Source organism: Oreochromis aureus, linkage group 3, assembly GCF_013358895.1.
Source record: "Oreochromis aureus strain Israel breed Guangdong linkage group 3, ZZ_aureus, whole genome shotgun sequence".
In the NCBI taxonomy this organism is placed as follows: domain Eukaryota; kingdom Metazoa; phylum Chordata; class Actinopteri; order Cichliformes; family Cichlidae; genus Oreochromis; species Oreochromis aureus.
In genome coordinates, this window is record NC_052944.1 from 56,193,208 (window position 1) to 56,216,468 (window position 23,261).

Consider the following 23,261-nt stretch of genomic DNA (forward strand, 5'->3'; position numbering starts at 1 on the left):
AATCGACGCCTCTTCAGGCTGTAGTGTAAATAATGAAGTACCAGCTCCCCCATGTGGCCGTTTCACCACACTACAAACCATCCGTCGTTACAGAACAACAAAACATAACCTTACTGTTTTATGACACAAAATAACAAATATATAGATCACAGGTTCAGTGTGATTCAGTGTTTTAATGTAAATACATCCCTTTAGAGGTGACAGAAATAAATACACTCTATTTAACTTCAGGACTTGGCTGAGAATTCTCACAAATTTAGTTTTATTCATGTCTTCAGTATCACAGTGATCCAGGGATGCTCGTCTGTGTATCCAGTCTGTGATCAGGCACAGCAGACAGAGGCAGGAAAAAGAGTTTATCACGTCTGTTGTGCTCGGTTGTAGTATCTGAACATTTCAGTATACAGGAGTGTTCACCATTCCTGGAAGATCATCTGGATATTACTCTGTGGATAGTAAGAGACTGTAAATGTTTTAGATGGTAGTAGAATATTTCTGATGAGCATCAACAAAGAACAGATTTCACCGTCTTCTATGAAACAACTAAAATAAATAACTTTAGACTTGCATTCAGTTTATTGCTCTGCTATTTTGTTGTGAAGCATTTTGTGATCTCTGTGTTGAAAGGTTCTGTATGAATAAAATTTTACAGTAAGGCTAAAAGAGGATTTACTGAAAGTCTGCTGAATAGTTTAAATATTGTGACCTGATATTCATTTACCTGTTACTACCACACACCAAATCCGGTCGTTGGTACTTGCTGGCTTGTGTAGCCACTAGGTAACAAAAGCTCAACACTGCGCCGAGCATCCTGGAGCACTTCTGTTGTGTTTTGTACGTGTTTTGAGTTTTTATGTGTTTTGGAGTTTTTACGTGTTTTGGAGTTTGTACGTGCTTTGTCTCTAGGGGCCACCGTAAATATACTTTTATTTATTCACTCCACATAAAATGTAATATATAAATCATGTAATACAAAAACCAACTAGTCACAGTTCAACTTTTAACTATTTAAATTTTCAGCTTTTTCCTTTTAAACAAATTTAAAATGAAACAACACAAAACACTGCAAACGACAACACAATTAAATATAAATTAAAATATGAAAACAAAAAGAAGATGCATATTCTCTGTCATATGGGCCTGCATGAATCAACTTTCTGAATCCTTTATCATCCGCAACTGAAAATAGTTTTGGATGATTACTATACCTTTCTAATGTGATGTTGTTGTCCCTGGCTCTCTTTCTCTCTCTCTCTCCCTGCTGCTCTGTTCCTGTGCTACTGCGACTGTAACTACCGCCCCTCCCCCCTCTGCCCAGCGCAAAGCACAAGGCTCACGTGCGGAGTGAAGCGGAAAAAAAGTGCGAGAGAGAGGGTGAGAGAAAGAAAGAAAAAAAAACCCCACGGCTCGCGTCGTTCACGTCAAAGATCCGGCTCTAAGAGCCATTTCGTTCGCGACCGACACATCACTACAGCATTGACCGCACTCACTCTCGCACTGAAGTGGTCAGAAGACTGAGCACTTGACCCCATTTTCGCTCTTATTCACCCAATCATCAACTTTACTGTTGTCAAAATATCTTGTGGATCTTTGCTCCACTTCCCACCTGCTTTCAGCGCTTGTTTGTAAAAGTCAGTGGCTCTCTCAGTCTGAGCAGAGAAACATCTGGAAACATCTGGAAAAGCTGGACTGAAAGGTGGGTGGAGGCTTTCTCTCTCTCTTATGTGCGTATGTAAAGTCAAGAAGAGATGTGTAAAAGCTCATTTACAGCTTGGAGCCCTGCTCTCAAAACTAGTGACATATTTTACTCTGTCTTTGAAGTAAGAAATAACTGTTTAAAGTTTTTCGAAGAAGTGACGTCACAAAGGACGCGGCACGCGCAGCGCAGCGCCCCTAAACCCATTCATGTGTATTGGTTTCGCCGCGCAAAAACTATTTCCTGCTGCGCCGAGCAAAGCGAAGCCGCTGCCAAACTTCGACCCTATGTGTGGCAAGTCATGTAGGCCTAAATTCGCCACTTTTCCAACCCGTCTGGTTAAGAAACAATGTAGAATTAATAAATAAGGAAACCGTAAAATTCCGTGAAAACCCTTCCAGAACACCGTCTTTTTTCGCCAGGAAAATGTGTTTGAACACCTCCTTATGAGCAGTGAAAAATAAGTTTTATAATAAGTGTTTTTTTCGGTCATTAAACGTTACGGTGTACGTCACCGGGTACGCAACATTTATGATTGAAAAAAAAGCGTTTTTTTGGCCATTTAGCGAAGGCATTTTTTCCGGTGTTGTGGCAAAAAATGGTCGTCTGCCAAAGACTGATTGCTCGTATTTAAACTGCTATAAATAAGTTGTTGGTGTATAATATGTGAAACATATGTCAAATGTATTTCTCATGAATGATATCCAGTCATCTTGAGCCACAAACAACATTCCTGTAAGAATGTAAAAGCCACAATCAGTTTTTGGCAGTGACTTTTATTTATCATTCATTTTATTCCTGACAAAACCCTGATACACAATGGAGCCACTGTTCATACAATAGTGGCTATTAAACACTGAAAGTATTAAAACAAAAAGAAACCCAAGTTATTGGAGTTGTGTACTTTGTAATGAAATTTTATTTTTGAGCTTTCTGTTTCCCACTGAGTTTCCCTTCATTAAGTTTCACTTCAGTAAGTTTCATTTCATTAAGTTTCATTTCCAGAACGGACTAAACATGCAGAAAGCTGCCAGTGCCACTCAACTGTAGCAGTGAACTGTAGAGGGTGCTAAAGTGCTGACTTCTGGTTGAGTTTCCCTGAGTTCTGTTTTATTTGAGGGTTCAACTGCCTGGAAGAGTTTAAAGCACATCCAAGGGAAATAGTTACACAGAGTAGCAGGTTCTCTCTCAGGACACTGCAGCATGTAATGAAGGAAAACACCACACTGATTCATTTATTCCTGTTACAGAGCGTTATACATTATAAAATAATGCAATATCTCCCTCTCTTCCTTCACCCCTGTCCGCACACAGGACTACAGACCAACGGTTCTAAGAGCCACAGACGTGTAAGAAGTCTTATTTACTTTGGTGATTTATTCCACACCCACCCATCCAGCTTTTAACACGCAAAGTAAAAACGCCCCCAAAACACATGTTCGCATGTGGTTGGTTAATAGGTTACCATGTGAGCAAGTGTCTCCTGGTCACGGGTTCATTCCGCTCAGGATCATTCAGTTGCTTTCAACTTCCTTCCAGATGTCAGCAGATCTCTCAGTCCCAGCAGTAGTTTGGTGAGTAAAAACCAAACATCTGTTGATGTTTAGCTGCTATTGTGCCTTTCTATCAGACACAAACTAACTGAGTTTGTTACTATGCTGGATATTCAATCTCCTCTGTTATAAAGTCAGATAAATTACATCTGATATAACCAGTTATTATAGTTTTTTTGTTTGTTTGTTTGTTTTTAGAATTACTGGCTTAAAAAAAGCAAATTTCAAATCCAAGTGAATAGGATCTGAGTTGCTTTTAGGCGTAAGACACGCCCGAGCTTTTCAGTCGGTCTTTTAGGATTTGAGAGAACGAACTACAGCAGTCTGTTTGCTTACTGTGTTCTGGGTGTGTCAATCGGTCTATGAAATGAAGCTACTAACTTAACAGATGCAACACATATATTAAAAAACAAACAAACAAAAAAAAACAACTAACATTTTGGCTAATAATGCTGCAGATTTATACTTCTTCATTTATCATATTGAGATCCTGGTTGGGTTATTTTTATGTGCATCTCTTTATCCAGACAGTCCTCGTAGCAGCAGAGTGCACGAAACTACAAGGTGATTCAAACTCTCAGGTGATCATGTCACTGTTAATCTTAAGGGTTTTTTTTTTTTTAAATGTTTTTTAAAGGGAGGCTGGGGGACTTGAGCATCTGCCCCTTTCCTGATGTGTGTCCTTTTCTTGAGGCTTTTTTTTTTTTTTTTTTTCCATTTTGTGTGTGCGTGTAGCGTCACGGCCCCTCAACTACTGACGTGTTAGGGCTTTTCCCATCGGATGCGGTATGCGGTGCGCTCATCGCTAACTAGAGCAAAGGATCCAAAGCTTGTGTTGTACTGGCTGCTGAGCTCTGTTTGTACGTCATTTTTTGCGGCAGCTGTACATGTACTAGATGCGCTGCGCCTTGTCATTTAAAAACATTTTATCTGACTTTGTATCCTCTGCGAGAGTTTGTGTTGTATTTTATTCAAATGTTTAATTTAAAAAAATGTATCGCTCATCCATAAAGAAGAAAGCTTTGTAACGATCCCGACCAGTGATGAGTGTGGCTTCGTTTTAATTGGTCGCGCAAGGGCACGTCATTAGCTGTGTCCCGATTAAGGGGCCGCACACTTCATAGTACCCGGCCTCCGCGGTCTACGTGGGCCGGGTACTATGAAGAGCGAGAAGGGCGGAAGTGCGAGACTTGTGAAATGGGACGGTCTAGCCTCCGTTGCCTTGCAACCATGATATTAACCGCTGGAAACGTTTCATACAGCATTATTTGACAGAAATGAAGGAGAAAAAATTGTTCGTTTGTGTTTTTAATGGGATGTTTTGATTCGTTGAGTATCTGAGGCTGAGACCACGGGACTGTAAAAACATGATTGTTGGGCTTCATTTCTGTATCCAACTGTAATTTTAAGATATGTTTCGGGTGAGCTCATTGTGAAACCTGGCCCCACCCTATCATGTGATTTCCTGAGGTCAGATGGCCCAGGATGTGAGTGGATGTTAAGGCGTCTGGGAAGGGATCTCAAAACTGGATTATAGATGGCCGACAGTTGTCTACAAATGCACACTCCAAAGCGTGCGGCCCCTGAAATGTAGGCTGCATCCTCTTGAGGCCGCATATGTAGACCGATTACATCACAGCGACGAAGGCTGTCCCAATTTTTAGACTCCTCCGAATGCGTTCAATAAATGCGTCCTCCTTTTCCCCAGATTTGAAGGATGGGCCGAGTGTATCCTTGGTGGCCCAACCTATCCCAGAATTTATAGCGCAGCCCAGGCAATTCCAGTTTCCAACAATGGCGGCAGCTACTTAGTTTTAATATTACTCTTTCTGGGTCACAAAATAAACTTTTAACATATTTTCAGGCGAGAATGTAGCTGTGTAAACTTCAAATATCTGCTTGATTTATCAAGACATCAAATATTTGCAAAAGCGCTCCGACATTTTTGGAGACGTCTTTTACCCACCAGATTGGTAGCTAGCTGGGGGTTCAAGGGTCACTAGAGCCATGGAGAACAGTGGACTCTCGGCTTCATCGTTTTCAGACCCCTGTGGTCTTTCGCTACTCAGGTTAAACATAATACATACATTAATATTTGGCTTTTTTCAGTGTTTTATTTGTTCCGGAGTAAATCTGTTTGGCTGAGATCAAAGTTATTAGATTAAACAAAACGTAATTAATCCCTCAGGTGGGTTCCTCCAGGGTTCTCACACAGCTGAATAAACGTCAAACAGAAAACTGATTAAACAGAAGTGTGAGATGATTGAGAATTTACGCCAGTGTCCTGTTATATTTTAGATAGTAAGGAGCAGACGGCTGAGTTTATTAAACTCCACGAGACAGCGGTGACGCAAATCTGAAGGCTAGACCGTCCCATTTCATAGCCTCGCACTTCTGGAGAAGGTATAAAATGTCACTGTATGTATGTGTGTCTGTGTGTGTTTGTGTTTTTATGTGTATAGATTTTTTTAAAAAAATGATTACTCATGATATAACATTGTCCAGCCATGCCTCGTAAGGACATGAGGAAACCGCAACAAAAGGAGCTGCGTGAGGCTAAAGGCAGTGGACTCCTCAGCAGCTGGGTTAAAAGGAGCACAGGTAATAATATCACATGTACCAGTTGTTGCATTGCAGTTATAGTTAAGCATAAAAACAATAAAAAACACAATGATTTGTTTCTATAACATTTTTCTATCATTACTTTATTGTGGATTAGGTGCAAGAGTTTTTAGGTGTGGATAATAAAATAATAGATTAATGCAAGTGGAGAGTGATAGATGAGATGAGGAGACAGAAGGAGGAAGAGAGACAAAGAGTGTCACCAATCTTTGCATTTTATTATTATCTCATAACACCCGTTTAATCAGCTACCATCTCTCCTGTGGACTTTTTAATGTCTACAGTCTCAGATCAGCACAGCCCTGCCCTCCAGCACCAGCAGCAGCAGCAGCAGCAGCAGCAGCAACTCCTCAACAGCAACATTGTACCCCATCAGGTAAAATATAGGCTACATTTCTCCAAAAGTTGATTCTGTTCATCTGGACGTAGCGTTTTGTGGGAGAAACGTTTCGTCACTCATCCAGGTGACTTCTTCAGTCTCAGCGGACTGAGTTATAAACAGATTGGGAAAACCTGCAGTCAGCTGAGACAGAAGAATTCACTTGGATGAGTGATGAAACGTTTCTCCCACAAAACGCTACGTCCAGATGAACAGAATCAACTTTTGGAGATTTACTTTCCTGGATGATTGAGAATGCATCAAGATAGGCTACATTTGCTTTGCATTGTCCCCACCTAATCACAGTGATATAGTATGATTCGATTCCATATTAGATTCCTGATGAATGTGGGTTGTTGTTCTTCAGTCTGGTTCTATGTGCCCCTTTTTAACTTTGAGCACCGCCCCTTCAAACATCTCTGCACGGCCCTTGTCTGGTATAACAAGAACACCTACTATGACCTCAGTTATAGCTTAGCACTTAGCAAATCTCTTTTTTAGAAAATGTCTATTCTAGTTTTGTCATTATAAACACCTACAGATGGCTGTTAAACTCCTGGCATCCAAAACTCAGGGAGAAGATTAAAATTTTCCAGAACACAAAATCTGGCCCTTGAGATTGCGATTTGACGGTTTGAGGTTAATATGCTGTTATTATTTTAAGAATCAATATACTTTAATGTTGGGTTAATTAGTGATTCTAAATGTGCTGTAGTTGTGAATTTTCACAAACGAATTAGAATCTGAATACATTATTAATCCAAGAAGAAATCATGTGGTCATATTAACTAAATTCAGCACCGTATTTTTCGGACCGTAAGGCGTACCGGGATTTAAGGCACACAGTCGATGAACGGGTCTGTTTTCATACATAAGGCACACTGGATTATAAGGCGCATTACAGGTTCGAGACAAAACAATCAGATAAGTCAAACTTTACTCAACTCATTCTTCTTGCTTCCTCCACTTCCGTACCATTGATTCATTAATGATGAATCCTCTCGCAGCTGCTCTATTCCCATGTTGTAGACTTGTAGTCAAGACCGCCTAAACCAAGACCAAGACAAAACCAAGACCAAGACAGACCGAGTCAAGACAAAGTCGAGACGAGACCGAGACAAAAAAGTCTTTAAACTGCAGCCAGATGCTGCTTCGTTGCTTACAGGTGTCAGGCATACTTATGTGTTTTTGCGATGCACTCGCACAGCCCTCCTTACCGCTGTATACTGTCTCACTCACTTACTGAGAGGACAGATGGATGCTCCACTTGACTGTCGCGTCTCTCACCCTCTCTGTTTTTCACATAATGACATTATCCTATATCCTCGCATGTGATTGGCCACAATATGGAGGGATTGGAGCATAGCTGAGCCACTCTGTGAGAGCTGAGCAGCGAAAGGAAATTAAGTGAGGAGCCGGCTCTCGCTCAATGGGAGTCGACTCTTCTGATTCACTCTCTAAGCACGGCTCTTACAGCTGATGCTTTTGCGCATGACACATTATCGAACGTTACGTTGTGTGTCATGGATACTATTGATTCCAAATCTCCCTACCACTATGTCAATCTGAGACATCAAGAATGAGACGGCGAGACCAAGACAAGACCGAGGGATCCGAGACCAAGACAAGACCAAGACCACATAAAAGTGGTCTAGAGACCAAGACCTGTCTCGAGACATCCAACTCTACCATATTGCTGCAGTATAGTAATGACTAACCTCGTATTGTGGATGCATTATTTCAGTTGTTCTCCTGACTGAAGTTTGGTCCATTTACAGCATCCTGCCATATGATTGCATTTGTCTCTAACCATCGGGAACCCTCACGTTAACTTGTATTGAGTGGAAAAAGTTCGCATTCATCCTCCAGCTTCACTGCGTTTGTTATGCTAACATAGCTCTCTCGCTAGTGATCTCGTACCACATCATTATTTACCAGCTAGTCCAACTTCAGTAACCCTACAAACGTCACTGCTGTTTAGTTTACTCTCCTTATTTATGTTGGAAGTGATAGAAGAGGGGTATGTTTAAATTTTTTCCAGAAATCTCTCAGTCAGAATATGGTATATCATGTTTAGGTGGAAACTAAGCTAACTTTTAACTCTGTTAAATGTAATACATTCTGTTTTCATGGATGCCTGGATGTTAAACTTAATTGTTAGACCTGGTAAAGCAGCAACACTGATCATTTTATTAAACATGAAAGAATTTAGACAGTTTTTAACTCTCAGTGATGCCGCAGTGTTTGTTTGACTTTGGGACCTGAAGCGGCGTTTGGACCCAGATTACTCCACGAGGCTCCTGACTGCGGTAGCTGTAATGCTCCGATAATCCATCAAGCGGTCCGGCTTCGTAGCTTACCAAAGTCGTACTAAAACAGATAACAGCTAATTGATCTAATAAATACAAATTACTCTAATTATAAATATCCCAGTATATTGCACAAAATGAAATGTATATAGTTGACACTGAGGTGCCCCTTTCCAATTAAGCAGATGAAATAAGAAATACTTTGAGAAGTTAGTACTTTTCTTCACAAGTTGTAGCTGAAAGGAGCAGCTCCTCAGGTGGTAGGGTAAATAATACACCACCAGCTCCATTTAATGCATTTAATGTTATTTCAATTTTTTTTTTTCATATATCATTTTAGACTGTGATACTTGTAGAATTTTAATCTCCCTGCAGTTTCGAATTTAAAATTATCTGATTTTCATACAGCGCTATGTCACTGTTTTAAACAATTATGTTTTCATACAAACTGTACTTGAAACATGATGGGATTTTTTTTCCTCTCTCTCATAAAAACTGCAAATTTAATTTGTTGAAGCTTGTTTGGATATGCCTTTTTTGTTTTGTTTGATATTTATCACATTATGTTTTTGCTGTATTTTTTCTGACACACAAGTAAACAGGGCCCTATTCTAGAAAACAAACAAACAATTTCTGCATCTAAAAAAAAGAAAAAGAAAAAACCCCCTAATATTAAAACCAGAAATCACACACACACACAAAATGCCACAAAGGATTGTTGAATGATTGTGTTTACTATTGTCTTTATTGCCAGAAAAGGCAGGTTTTGACTTCAATTCTTCCTTTGAGTGACTGTAATAAACATTTATTATTTACATTTTAGCATTTATTCAGTGTAAGTTATGATTTGCTGAGTATGTGAGTATTATAGATGATAGTTGCTCTTAATATCAAATGCTCCCTCACTGTTACACTACTGGAGAAGCGAGATTTAGAAATGTGGGAGTAGTTTGTTAATGATTAATAGAAACTTGAAGAATGTACTTGTCTTTAAAAAAAAATGTCTGGAAGACAAAGTCAGTTAGCAGAATTTAAATGCCAAAAAACCGATTGATCTTTAGAATGAAGGGCACCTGGCGTGGCTATACATGTCACCAGGGACCCAGTGGGTAGTAAGGGGTTCATAAAACTATTTATGCTATCAATAGACAATTCTTAGGCCTGCATTTATAAGAATAAATTGTTTTCCATCGTATGCACATGCTGGATTTAGCGATGAGATTACAAACAACAAAAGTGGGATAAATCCACACTCTTATAAAACGTATGGAGGTGATAACTTGGCATCAACCTGTAAAACAAAATCCATATATGTCCCTAAAAGGACTAAAGGGTTCGTTAAGAACAAGCATATTAAGTGTGAGTATTTTTTAGGAGGAATTTCCATGATGACGCGTAATTTCTCATTCATGTATTCTGCATTGTGCATGGTATTGAAACTGTCCATATCTGTCCTTGTAACGTGATTATTTCTCTTTTCAGAATAAATCTGAATCTTTTTTTTGTTCAATTTTGTTCAATTTTATGATGGGACAAGTTCAGTCATTTACCATCGGACCTTGAAACAGTTTACAGTGGAAGCCATTACATTTCTTTATAAAATTAAACACTTTTGACACCTTATGTTCTTTGATAAGAACAAACAAATTACATACCTTGTGTAATAATCCTTTAATGCTTTGTCATTCATTACCTTGATATTTTTCACTTGCATTGACCCAGTTAATTTGTTTGTGCATTTTTCTTCAACAGGACAGTTCTGGTGGTAGCAGGGGGAGAGTGAAACCGGAGCTAGAGGAAGCTACAGTCTCTCAGGTGAGCTCCTGGACAATTTCATGTAAAGAACAATCACATCCTGGGCCGGTTCTAGACAGGCATATATGAGGGGGCAGACAGAAATGTAAAGGTGGCACCTGGTGGCAGTGGAAGCAAGAAAGGTGTGGGGGTTGGTTGGGGTGGTCTGGATTAGGGGTGTCACAAATGATTATTTTGATAGTCGACTAGTCACCGATTATTTTTGCAATTAGTCGACTAATCAGATCATGCATCCATTGGACCTAAAACGTAAAGCTTATTGCACCAGCATCTGCTCTTATATAACTATCATTAGCTTACAGCTTTAAGTGTTTAAAGTATGTGCTAACTAAAAATAAAAACAAGATGATAGTTTATTAAACTTTTAATAAAATTTGCAGATTGTCTCAGCGGAGTTTAATCAACACAGCTGTCTGCTCCTTGTTATCTAATATATAACAGGACAATGGAGTAAATTCTCGACCATCTCACACTTCTGTTTAATCAGTTTTCTGTGTGATGTTTATTCAGCTGTGTGAAAACTATAGCTTTAAGCCAAACTGATTTACTCAGGAACAAATAAAACACTGAAAAAAGCCAAACAATAACATTTTTAGGTTATCTATGTGACTTATATATCATGCTTAACCTGAGTAGCCAAAAACCGCGGAGGTATAAAGAAAAAAAAAAAAGAGTTAGCTGTTCTTGCTGGGTCTAGTGAGCCTTGAACCCCCGCCTAGCTATTGAGTGAGTGGGTAACAGACATCTCTGAAAACGTCGAAGCACTTTTGCAAATATGTGATCTCTTGATAAATCAAGCAGATATTTGAAGTTTACACAGCTACATTCTTGTGACCCAGAAAGAGTAATATGAGTAATGTTAAAACTAATTTCCAACAATGGCAAATTGGCTGGGCCACGCTATGAATTCTGGGATAGGTTGGGCCATGAAGGGTACACCCGACCCATCCTTCAAATCTGGGGAAATGAAGGACGCATTTGTCGGCTGATTTTGGAGGAGTCTACGAATTTGGACAGCCTTCGTTGTGTCACTGTGATGTAATCGGCCTACAAATGCGGCCTCCGAAGGATGTGGACCCTAAATTTGGACACAGCTACGATACCGTAGACTGCATGTGAGTGAAGTTGGCCCCCCCACCTTCTTCAAATCCAACAAAAGTGGTATCAAACGTTTGTGCTACGTTTGTGCTGGTTTGTGCTGCAAAAATTTTCGTTTGTGCTGCTATCATTTTAAAGATATTAATAAAAATTTGTAGAGGTCATCAGAGGTCAACCAGCCCCCCCCCCCACATTAATTAAATCTAACAAAACTGGTCTCAATCAATTGTGCTACGTTTGTGCTGGTTTGTGCTACTAAAATTGACATTTGTGCTGCTTCTGTTTTAAAGATACTAATGAAATGTAAAGGTCAAAAAATTAACCCCCCCCCCACATTACCCAAATCAAATAAATTTGATGTCAAACGTTTGTGCTACGTTTGTGCTGGTTTGTGCTGCTATCATTTTAAAAATATTAATAAAATAATTTCTTGATGCGTGCTTAATCATCCAGGTAAGTAAATCCCAAAAGGTTGATTCTGTTCATCTGGACATTTTCAGTGGGAGAAACGTTTCATCACTCATCCAAGTGACTTCTTCAGTCTCAGCTGACTGCAGGTTTCCCCAGTCTTATAAACAGTACATTTGCATAGTGAAGGAAACTAGCACCACTGAATGAACAATGTGCTGGGGGGGTTAGTTCCATGATTGTCAGTATGCAAATTCTTATGACCATTGATCAATGACAACTAATCAAAGCCTACTGATCAAAGGCCATGAGTACCATTCACAGAGAGTTGGGGAATTGCTACAATCACAGCATTGTAAGATGGTGAAACATGTACCCTTGGGCCCCCCTTCTAGATTCAGAGATGGTCAGTATCCTGACAGTCTGATGGACGAAGCTGTCTCTCAGTCTGCGGGTTCTGGCCCGGAGGCTCTTTAGTATCCTTCCTGATGGCAGCAAACTGAAGAAGCGTTTGAAGGGATGAGTGGAGTCACCTGTAATGGAGAGGACCTTTTGGATGAGGCAGGTGCAGTAGATCTCCTGGGGAAGAAGGGAAGACAGGTCCCCACAATCTTCTCTGCTGCTCTCACTACCCTGCAGAACCCAGTGCAGGAGTCATACCACACAGTGATGCAGCTGGTGAGGATACTCTCAACGGTGCCTCTGTAGAAGGTTGAATTTCTAATGGGGGTTGAATCTCTTGCCCTTCTCAGTTTGCAGAGGAAGTAGAGTCGCTGTTGGTCTTCTCCACATTCAGGGACAGGTTGTTGTTGCTGTACCACTCTGCCAGATGGTTAACTTCACCCCTGTAGTAGATCTCATCATTGTTGCTGATGTGACCTACCACAGTTGTTTCGTCTGCAAACTTGATGAAAAAGTTGGAGCTGTGTGATGGTGTGCAGTCATGGGTAAGCAGAGTGAAGAGAAGGCGGCTCAACACACTTGTGAATGAGTTGCTGGAGAATGATGCTGAACTGAAGTCTATGAACAGCACTCTAACATATGAGTCTCTAGTGTTCAGATGTGTGAGGGCTGAGTAAGGGGCAGTTGAAATTCCATCATCAGTTGAGCGTTTTGACCGGTATGCAAACTCAAATGGATCCAGGTTGGGGGGAAAGAGATAATTTGATTTAATGCATGACTAATCATTCAAAGCACTTCATAATGATGGAGGTGAGTTTGACAGGACGGTAGTCCTTAAAGCAGGAGGTAGATGACTTCTTAAGTACAGTAAGGATGGTGGAGGCTTTGAGGCATGTGGGAATGACGGCCTGACCCTAGTGATGTGTTAAAGATGTCTGTGAAGACATTTGTGAGTTCCACAGCATAGTCCGTCAGTGCTCCTCCAAGGATGTTATCAGGACCTGGAGGTTTGCGTGTATTGATTTTGGCAAGGGATCTCCACACACTGTCTGGGGATTTGTTCACCATGGTCTGCAGAGTGGGCTTGTAGTCTGTGATGGTTTGTATTCCTTGCCACTGTCTCAAACTATCTCTTTGGCTTTGCAAAATCCTCCTGGAGTACTGCCTTTTCGTCTCTGATGCCACGTGACAGGTTTGCCCTTGCTGTTCTTAGGCTCACCTAATTCCCAGCTCTGAAGGCTGCATTTCTCAACCTTAGGAGCCTTTAAACCTCACCTGTGTGCCATGGTTTCTGATTGGCCCAGACAGTGATAGTCCTGGTCTCTGTCATTGCCTACATCCCAAAATGCATCAGTGATGTCACAGTTTCTGTATATTCCTGAAAGCCTGCGGTGTTGTCGTGTGGCAGCCTTTTTAAAGATCTCCCAGTCTGTGGTGGAAAAGCAGTCTTGCAGTGCCTCTGAGGACCCTTCTGGCCACACATGTACCTACTTACGAACTGGTTTGGTGACTTTGACCAGGGGCCTGTGGGAACCCATCGCACACCCACGTTTCTGCCTGTAGTACTGACCCTTATGCAAAATAGGTGGAATTAAGACACCGTTCCAAAAGCAAACAGAATTGATGAGTGCTGAGAGTGGTCCTGTTGCTGAGGTTGGGGTGATCCTGTAATCTCTTATGAACTACCTCCAACGCTTCCGTGACTGGGATGCAAGTGAAGACAGATGTAACATCTCTCTTCACTGTACATGTACTGTTTATAAGACTGGGGAAACCTGCAGTCAGATGAGACTGAAGAAGTCACTTGGATGAGTGATGAAACGTTTCTCCCACTAAAAATGTCCAGATGAACTGAATCAACCTTTTGGGATTTACAGGGAGTGCAGAATTATTAGGCAAATGAGTATTTTGTCCACATCATCCTCTTCATGCATGTTGTCTTACTCCAAGCTGTATAGGCTCGAAAGCCTACTACCAATTAAGCATATTAGGTGATGTGCATCTCTGTAATGAGAAGGGGTGTGGTCTAATGACATCAACACCCTATATCAGGTGTGCATAATTATTAGGCAACTTCCTTTCCTTTGGCAAAATGGGTCAAAAGAAGGACTTGACAGGCTCAGAAAAGTCAAAAATAGTAAGATATCTTGCAGAGGGATGCAGCAGTCTTAAAATTGCAAAGCTTCTGAAGCGTGATCATCGAACAATCAAGCGTTTCATTCAAAATAGTCAACAGGGTCGCAAGAAGCGTGTGGAAAAACCAAGGCGCAAAATAACTGCCCATGAACTGAGAAAAGTCAAGCGTGCAGCTGCCAAGATGCCACTTGCCACCAGTTTGGCCATATTTCAGAGCTGCAACATCACTGGGTGCCCAAAAGCACAAGGTGTGCAATACTCAGAGACATGGCCAAGGTAAGAAAGGCTGAAAGACGACCACCACTGAACAAGACACACAAGCTGAAACGCGTCAAGACTGGGCCAAGAAATATCTCAAGACTGATTTTTCTAAGGTTTTATGGACTGATGAAATGAGAGTGAGTCTTGATGGGCCAGATGGATGGGCCCGTGGCTGGATTGGTAAAGGGCAGAGTAGACTTGTAGTCAAGACCGCCTAATCCGAGACCAAGACAAGACCAAGACCAGAGGGTATCAAGACCAAGACAAAGACCAAGACCAGAGGGTATCGAGACCAAGACAAGACCAAGACCAAGACCAAGTTGAGACGAGACCAAGACCGAGACCGAGTCGAGACGAGACCAAGACCAAAACCAAGACCGAGACAAAAAAGTCTTTAAACTGCAGCCAGATGCTGCTTCGTTTACAGGTGTCAGGCATATTTATGTGTTTTTGCTTTAAGCACAGCCCTCCTCACCGCTGTCTACTGTCTCACTCACTTGCTGAGAGGACAGACGCACAGCTCCACTTGACTGTCGCGTCTCTCACCCTCTCTGTTTTTCACATAATGATATTATCCTATATCCTCGCATGTGATTGGCAACAATATGGAGGGATTGGAGCATAACTGAGCCACTGTGTGAGAGCTGAGCAGCGAAAGGAAATTAAGTGAGGGTAGAAATGACTGAAAGATTATTAGGCTCTGTTTTGAGTTTTGTTCAAAAAGAATGACTTCATATAGGAAAAAAATAAATATCACATATGCAGGACACCTTAAACTAGTTTTTAATTAAGCAGCAAGGCAGAACAAAGTCGGGCCTGTATCAAGACACAGGGACTAAACCCCAATTCAACCAGACCCAGAACTGATCTGGAATTAAAACAGGACTACAACAGTTCAAAATCAGGACTACTTAGGACTTAACCAAGACGGAACCAGAATCAGAACTAGATGATAGTAGCACTAAAAATCATCATAGACCTGCACTACACTTATTTTTTTAATTCTACCAAAGTACGCTATTTAGATTCTGAAAAGTTTATATAATTATTTAGCCTTGTTGTGCAAACAAGCCTGCATAACTTAATAAATATAGAATTTGAAAAGTAACAAATGGTATCTAAAAAGAAACAGGTACTAGATACATGTTCTGATGAGTTTTGGCAAACAACCATTTGACTAACATGTGTGTCTCACCTGCTCTTGTTCCATCTCTGTTCTGTCCTCATTCTCCATCTCCCTCTCTGTTCCTCTCTCTCCCTCTCTGTTCCTCTCTCTCCCTCTTTGTGCTGACAATCAAGCCAAACACCAACATCATCAAATATACAGTTGAAACCAGATATTTACATACTCTTCAGATAAAAACACAAACACTTTTTAATTGTAACATCAAATCAGACTAAATGTTTATTTTTTTAGATTGATAAATATAAAAACATATTTGTTAACTTTAAGAGTAAAGAGAAAACTATATGTATTTCTTAATTGCAAATGGCACCAAATTGTATTCAAAATTGAGCCACACTTATGTAGCTCCACAATTCTGTTCCTGGTGTTTTGGTTGACATCTCTTGATTTTCACATGTCACAGAAACAGGCTCTGTGTTTTGCCTTATATGCTTCCACAGCTGTGCCACCAATTTACTCACATGGACTCTACTAACCTATCAGAAGCTTCTTAAGCTCAGAATGGAATCGTCTGGAGTTTTTCTTATTAATTAACAATAAACTTAGTGTATATGTTCTCCTAAATTTGATGAAAGGGATAAAAATAGACAGCTCTGTCTCTCTTTATTCTGTCATTAAACTAATTCAAAAGATTAGTTTATTTATCTAAAACAAAAGTTTACTCTAAATTAATGTTTAACAGTAAAAATAGTTTTATATTTTTCTACCTAAAGTGTATGTAAATATCTTGTTTCATCTGTGAATATATTGCTGTGTATTGAAATTCCTCTTGTTTTGCATAGATATACTGAACAACATACAAAGCATAATATATAAAATAACATCTACCTGAGTTTTTCTTTGAAAGAAGCTTCTTATGTCCAGTGTTGTGTTCATCAGTACACAATTGAAACCGATTTAGAGAGTTTGTTTAGCCGTGGAGGGTAACAACTGAAAATATGAAATGTAAGCTAAGACTCTCTAAAAATCAGCATTGTTGTTCGGCTTTTTATTTATCCATTTGTTGATTCACTCAAGAGCAAGTAACGCAACCAACTGATCAGTTTGATATCAATCTTTTGTGATACACCGTCATATTTACATTATTAGTTCAGTACGAATGATTTGCTTTGGTACCTGGTCAAACTTAAGCTGTCCTCTGTCTGCAGCAAACTCGCAGGCAGCAGCTTCTCCCTCCTCGCTCACATGCGTGCTGTGCTCAGTCGCCTACTGCCTGAGCTCGGATCATACCAAAATTAGGGGAATTTCTGACGGTGCCCCATGCTTCTGAAAAAAAATGACCCGGGCTTAAGCCCAGTAAGCCACCCCCGCTCCGCTAATGGTTGACTCCAAATCTCCCGAACACTATGTCGATTTGAGAACGGAAGACCGAAACAGCGAGACCAAGACCGAGACAAGACAAAAGTCCGTCGAGACCAAGACAAGACCAAGACAAAAGTCCATCGAGACCAAGACCGAGACCAAGACAAAAGTCCGTCGAGACCAAGACGAGACCAAGACCACGTAAAAGTGGTCTCGAGACCGGTCTCGAGACCAAGACCGGTCTCGAGACATCCAACTCTAGGGCAGAGAGCTCCAGTCCGACTCAGACGCCAGCAAGGTGGAGGTGGAGTACTGGTTTGGGCTGGTATCATCAAAGATGAGCTTGTGGGGCCTTTTCGGGTTGAGGATGGAGTCAAGCTCAACTCCCAGTCCTACTGCCAGTTTCTGGAAGACACCTTCTTCAAGCAGTGGTACAGGAAGAAGTCTGCATCCTTCAAGAAAAATATGATTTTCATGCAGGACAATGCTCCATCACACGCGTCCAAGTACTCCACAGCGTGGCTGGCAAGAAAGGGTATAAAAGAAGAAAAACTAATGACATGGCCTCCTTGTTCACCTGATCTGAACCCCATTGAGAACCTGTGGTCCATCATCAAATGTGAGATTTACAAGGAGGAAAACAGTACACCTCTGAAACAGTGTCTGGGAGGCTGTGGTTGCTGCTGCATGCAATGTTGATGGTGAACAGATCAAAACACTGACAGAATCCATGGATGGCAGGCTTTTGAGTGTCCTTGCAAAGAAAGGTGGTTATATTGGTCACTGATTTGTTTTTGAATGTCAGAAATGTATATTTGTGAATGTGGAGATGTTATATTGGTTTCACTGGTAAAAATAAATAATTGAAATGGGTATATATTTGTTTTTGTTAAGTTGCCTAATAATTATGCACAGTAATAGTCACCTGCACACACAGATATCCCCTAAAATAGCTAAAACTAAAAACAAACTAAAAACTACTTCCAAAAACATTCAGCTTTGATATTAATGAGTTTTTTGGGTTCATTGAGAACATGGTTGTTGTTCAATAATAAAATTGTTCCTCAAAAATACAACTTGCCTAATAATTCTGCACTCCCTGTACTTACCTGGATGATTAAGCACGCATCAAGACATTATTTTATTAATATTTTTAAAATGATAGCAGCACAAACGATTTGCGCTGCTATCATTTTAGATAGCAGCACAAGATTACCCGATTTGATTTGAGTAATCTCGGGGGGGGACACACCTTTTGACCTTTACATTTTCATTAAAATCTTTAAAACAGAAGCAGCACAAATGACAATTTTAGTAGCACAAACCAGCACAAACGTAGCACAGTTGATTGACACCACTTTTGTTTGATTTAATTAATGTGTGGGGGCTGGTTGACCTCTGATGACCTCTACAAATTTTTATTAATATCTTTAAAATGATAGCAGTACAAACGAAAATTTTGCAGCACAAATGTAGCACAAACGTTTGATACCACTTTTGTTGGATTTGAAGAAGGGGGTGGGTGGGGGGGCAAGTTATTCCTCATCTTTCAGGATTTTACAAAGCTTCAAACGACACGCCAACTATTAAATTAGTCGTTGACGATTTTGATAGTTGATGTAATCATGACTATTCGACTAATTGTGTCAGCCCTACTCTGGATAACTGTTTTTGTCATGTAATTAGACTTGACCAACTTGGGTGTCCCACCTGAAGGCTAAGCTTCTTCTGGTCTAGCTTCTATGGTCACTAAGGCACGCAAACCCCCTGACCACGTTAAGGTGGCAATCCCTCCGGGGGAAAACAGAAAAGCAAAAAAACAAAAAATGAAATGAAATACTGCTCATCAGATTCTAACAATTAAAAACAGACCATTTACCTTAATTGGATAGTCTATATCGAATATATTCAAAACTAACAAAAACACTTTTCACTCTTGCCAATATTAACAAAACTAAGAAGGGTAGGCCCAGTAATATTAAATAAAAGAGAATTTACAAAGTCTTGAAAAATAAAACTGAAAAATAGAAATAAAGAATAAAATAAAACTATCTTTACAACCAACAACATAAAATCTATCTTAATTGGAGGGCCTAATTCAAATAAATTTGCAAAATGAAGTAAGAATAAAATAAGACCTCTTAATATAGCCAATACTTACAAAACTAAAAAGTGTTGGTATAGTAATAAAAAAACCAACATAAATACCTAATTTTTGCGGTTTCATGGAAAATCTAATTAACAGAGAGATATTAAACACAACTCATTGCCTGCCGTAGCTAAACGGGAGAAAGTACGTTGTTTGCAGCTGCACTTCATCATAGAGGTAGGTTAATAAATTGGATTTAACTTAACCACAATACTTTCACATGAGTTCTTTTTAAACTTCCAACTTGAAGGCAATGGCAAGATGTGTTGCATGGACGGTTAGCTAGGGGGAGGGGGAGTTCTCTGCCAAGTGCTGTGTGAGCCTGTGCACAAACTCACAAATGTATTATTTTCTTTCTCAACTTCTAAATGTTTTACTTAAGGGGGCAGGACGTTTGTTTAAGGGGGCATTGCCCCCTCTTGCCCCATCATATAGCCAGCCCCGATCACATTTGCAAAATTAGCCCATTCTCAGGAAAAAAAAACCAAACTGTTTTTGTTTTTTGATTTTCTTGCAGGACCCACATAAACATGAATTTACAGTGGAATTCGGTTCAGAGAAATACAACATTGACTGTGAGCGACCTTGCACAGTGCTGAAGGCCATAAAATCTAAAGCAATATATAAGAAGACGGTTAAGTGTACAGATGAATATGTTATCATTCGGAGGGGTACAGGAGATGACGAATCAATTGTTCCAACACATTTTCCTTGTTCTTGTATCAGTGATGGTGAACTCCTAAGCATATCAAGTATAAATAATAAACAGGTAGGGGAGACTAAAGACGTCAGAGATATACGTCCAAAAGATTCCTATTCTGTCTTTTACATTGATACAACAGGAGGAAAAAACCTAAAACCAAACAAGCATCTCAAATTCACAATACTAAATCAGTTCAAGTATCTTTGTGTTTACGGAGAGAAGGGGATAACTGTGGAAGAGGCTCTGAAAAGAGATGGCCGCTTCACTGATGACCTTGGCTCCTTTGAGCTGATCAACATCACTGACAAATGTAAGACTGAGTGCACAGACAAAATTGATAGACTGGACGAGAAGAAATTCCAGATACGTCGTCTACAGAAAGCTAATGCAGAAACAACAACAGATGTAAATCAAGTAGCCATCCCTGGGCAACAGAAACTGCAGAATCCTCCACATGCATCAAATAATGCACAGCGCACAAGAGAAACAAGATCAGTCTTAGGTGTAGCACAGCAGAAGGGAATCAGTATAAAAACAGCAGCGAAAGAAACAAACAGCAGCATTGACCCTAAGGAGGTTTATAAGCTACTGCGTAAGCAGTTTCCACGTCTGAAACAATGGATGGAAAGTAGATTCCCTGACAATTCTTTCCAGGAAACACTGAAACTGAGGAAGGAGAACTTTGGAAAAATCCAACAGTCTTTTAGTGAAATTCACAAAGTCAGGTTGCTGCTAGAGCTGAGTGAGTCAGTTTGTTTCATAACTGGTTCCTTCATAAAGCAGGGCACAGGTTTTGTGCTATTTGACAACTATGTCTTGACGAATGCCCACTTATTCAAATACTATATTGACTCAAAATTACCTAATTGGCATGAAATTGCAAATGTTACAGTTGTCTTTAACTTCGAAACACAAGAGTTTAAAGAAATGAACAAGATTAATGCCAAGGTGTTTGTTGGCGACGCTGAATTAGATTACATCATACTTAAGCTAGAAAAAACTGAAGCGCCGCTAGAAACAGAGAGCCAGGTTCCACCAGGGCTCCTCAAGAGATTTGGACCTGTACCTTTAGATGGTGAGGCCTGTGTTGTTGGACACCCAGGAGAAGGAGTGAAAAAAATGGATCCTACATGTGTCATTGAGAAAGACAAACGAGAGGAGGCTGTTAACAAAAATTTAGAGGACTACAAGGAATATTTCATCACTCTTTATGCAATCAATCAGGCGATCAAAAATGACCCATATGAAAATATCTATGTGACCTACAACACTTTCATGTATCACGGCTCTTCTGGCTCCCCAGTATTTGATGCTACTGGACAAGTGTTTGGTTTGCACAGTGGGGGATTTTTCTACGGGTTTCCAAAAACTAAACAGAGTGTGATTGAGTATTCCTTTCCTCTGCTCACTATATTTGAAAACTTTGTGGGTATTCTGAAGAAAAAGGGGAATGAGAATCTGTTGGCAAGAGTTGAGAAGGAGGCAAAGGGAAATCAATACCTAGAAAACATTATTGCGTCTGTTGTGGGGTCAAATCAAGACATGCCTGAGGCTTTGGAAGAATGCTCAGATAAAATGGAGTGTGACTGAAATGCTCGAGGCTGAGCTTAGGTAGGTAGCCAGATCTAAAAATTCTCCAGCAAGAGGGAAAACATAGGCCCGAGGAGCCGAGGGTAATACAGCACATTCTGAGGAGGCAATGGACATCAGTTAGGCAAGAGTCAAAGCACATATGGCTGTATAGAGACAAACTGATCACAGTAATTAGTTTGCCTGCCTGAAGATCTGCCTTCTGTTTTATATAGACCATAGTTGAACTTTTATTTTGAATTCTGTTTAGCTTTTAGTATGCTGTTTACTTATTTCAATTTGGTTTGTAGTGTCAGTTGTTGTTGTTGTTATTATTATTATTATAATCATCATTATTATCATTGTCATCAATATTACTCGGGGGGTTGACTTAGACATAGACTTCTCAAGTCTTGATAACCAGGTTGAAAAATGTAGCCATTTTGGCAAAGACTTAAACTGAGGACAAATTGTTTAATTTTTACTTTAATGTATGTACAGTTGTTGTTTTTTTTTCTTTTTTTTTTCAAAGTGCATTTCGTGTTGTTATTTCAGTTATCAAGATGTTTTTTTTCAGATTAATTTTACTTTCTTATAATAACCTTAAAACCGGCTCAATAAATTTAACTTTGTCATCACAAAAAATTTAAATAGTAAATAGTTTTTTTTATGAGCCTTTAATTCTTAATTCTTAATGCTTGTAACCTGATTGGTATGTATTCAAGTGAAGTTCGACTTAATGCTTTATTAAAATCTACTTGGATAAATATTCTGTTCTGATGTTGGACAGTATTCATTATTTGTTATGTTTGCTTTAGTTTGTATTAACGAGGAAAATTAATGTTTTTGTGAAGATTTTGGTTGTTAATAAATGAGAAGTGAAGCAACACAGCATGTAGTAGTTTGACTCTATCTTAAAATGTGACCTGCCAATAATTTCGTCAATTCATTTTTACCTTTTCAGATATTTGAAGTTTTCAATGTTTTGTTGTGGGAAAAAGTCATTCTTGTTGTTGTTTTGTTTTTTTGTTTGATTGTGAACTTTAACATATAGTGAAGTTAAAATTGCAATAAAATAAGTTCAGAAGTGAATCAGTAAATGTACTTTTTAGACCAGAGTAGAAAGATTTGCTCCTCGAGAAGTCTGTTTTGAGAGTTTCAATTACTTTTTTTTTTTAAAGATTTCTGTATACAGGACTTTTTTCGAAAACCACTTATAGAGAAAATTACGACAATGACAGGAGCATTTTGGAAACTTCATCATCAGACTGCATCTTTTTCCAGTCACTTAATGATTACTCTCTTTGTGACTGAACACATTAGGCTTTGTTTATTTGAACTTGTGCCCTTGGAAGTCTGTACTGTAAAACAGGATTTTGAGCTTAGATAAATTTAACCTGGAGTTTAGTTTCCTCTACTTGACATCTGAAGAAGGCAAAGTGTCTTTCAGAAGGGATTTTGGTTTCTCAATACATATTGTCATGGTAGCATTATTCATCTCCTCCTAACTCTGATGATGTACTCCAGCTGAGAATTGTTCTTCCCTGATCCAAATGAATGTTAGATTTCACAATATTTTTTCTTCACATTTCTTTAGTTGGTGGGTTACTCGGTTTTCTGTCATACATTTTGTTAGCAAAGTGGATATCACTTAATGCTTTTGATCTTATACT

General features: G+C 39.6%; 1 protein-coding gene across 9 annotated transcripts; it reads left to right on the forward strand.

Moving 5' to 3' along the window:
* The first annotated feature begins 1,345 nt into the window (after positions 1-1,345).
* On the forward strand, positions 1,346-22,480 carry LOC120435438 (serine protease FAM111A-like). Of its 9 annotated transcripts, none has more exons than XM_039605077.1 (9): positions 1,346-1,696; positions 3,011-3,045; positions 3,157-3,270; positions 3,777-3,830; positions 5,548-5,652; positions 5,755-5,850; positions 6,156-6,247; positions 10,312-10,374; positions 19,834-22,480. In XM_039605077.1, the coding sequence occupies exons 6-9, from the start codon at positions 5,757-5,759 to the stop codon at positions 21,607-21,609; spliced, it is 2,025 nt and encodes a 674-aa protein (XP_039461011.1). In that variant the 5' UTR covers positions 1,346-1,696; positions 3,011-3,045; positions 3,157-3,270; positions 3,777-3,830; positions 5,548-5,652; positions 5,755-5,756; the 3' UTR covers positions 21,610-22,480. The 9 variants fall into 9 exon arrangements, with proteins under 9 accessions (XP_039461011.1, XP_039461022.1, XP_039461037.1 ...); XM_039605088.1 differs by having other exon boundaries at positions 3,777-3,813; XM_039605103.1 differs by lacking the exon at positions 5,548-5,652.
* The last annotated feature ends 781 nt before the right edge of the window (positions 22,481-23,261 follow it).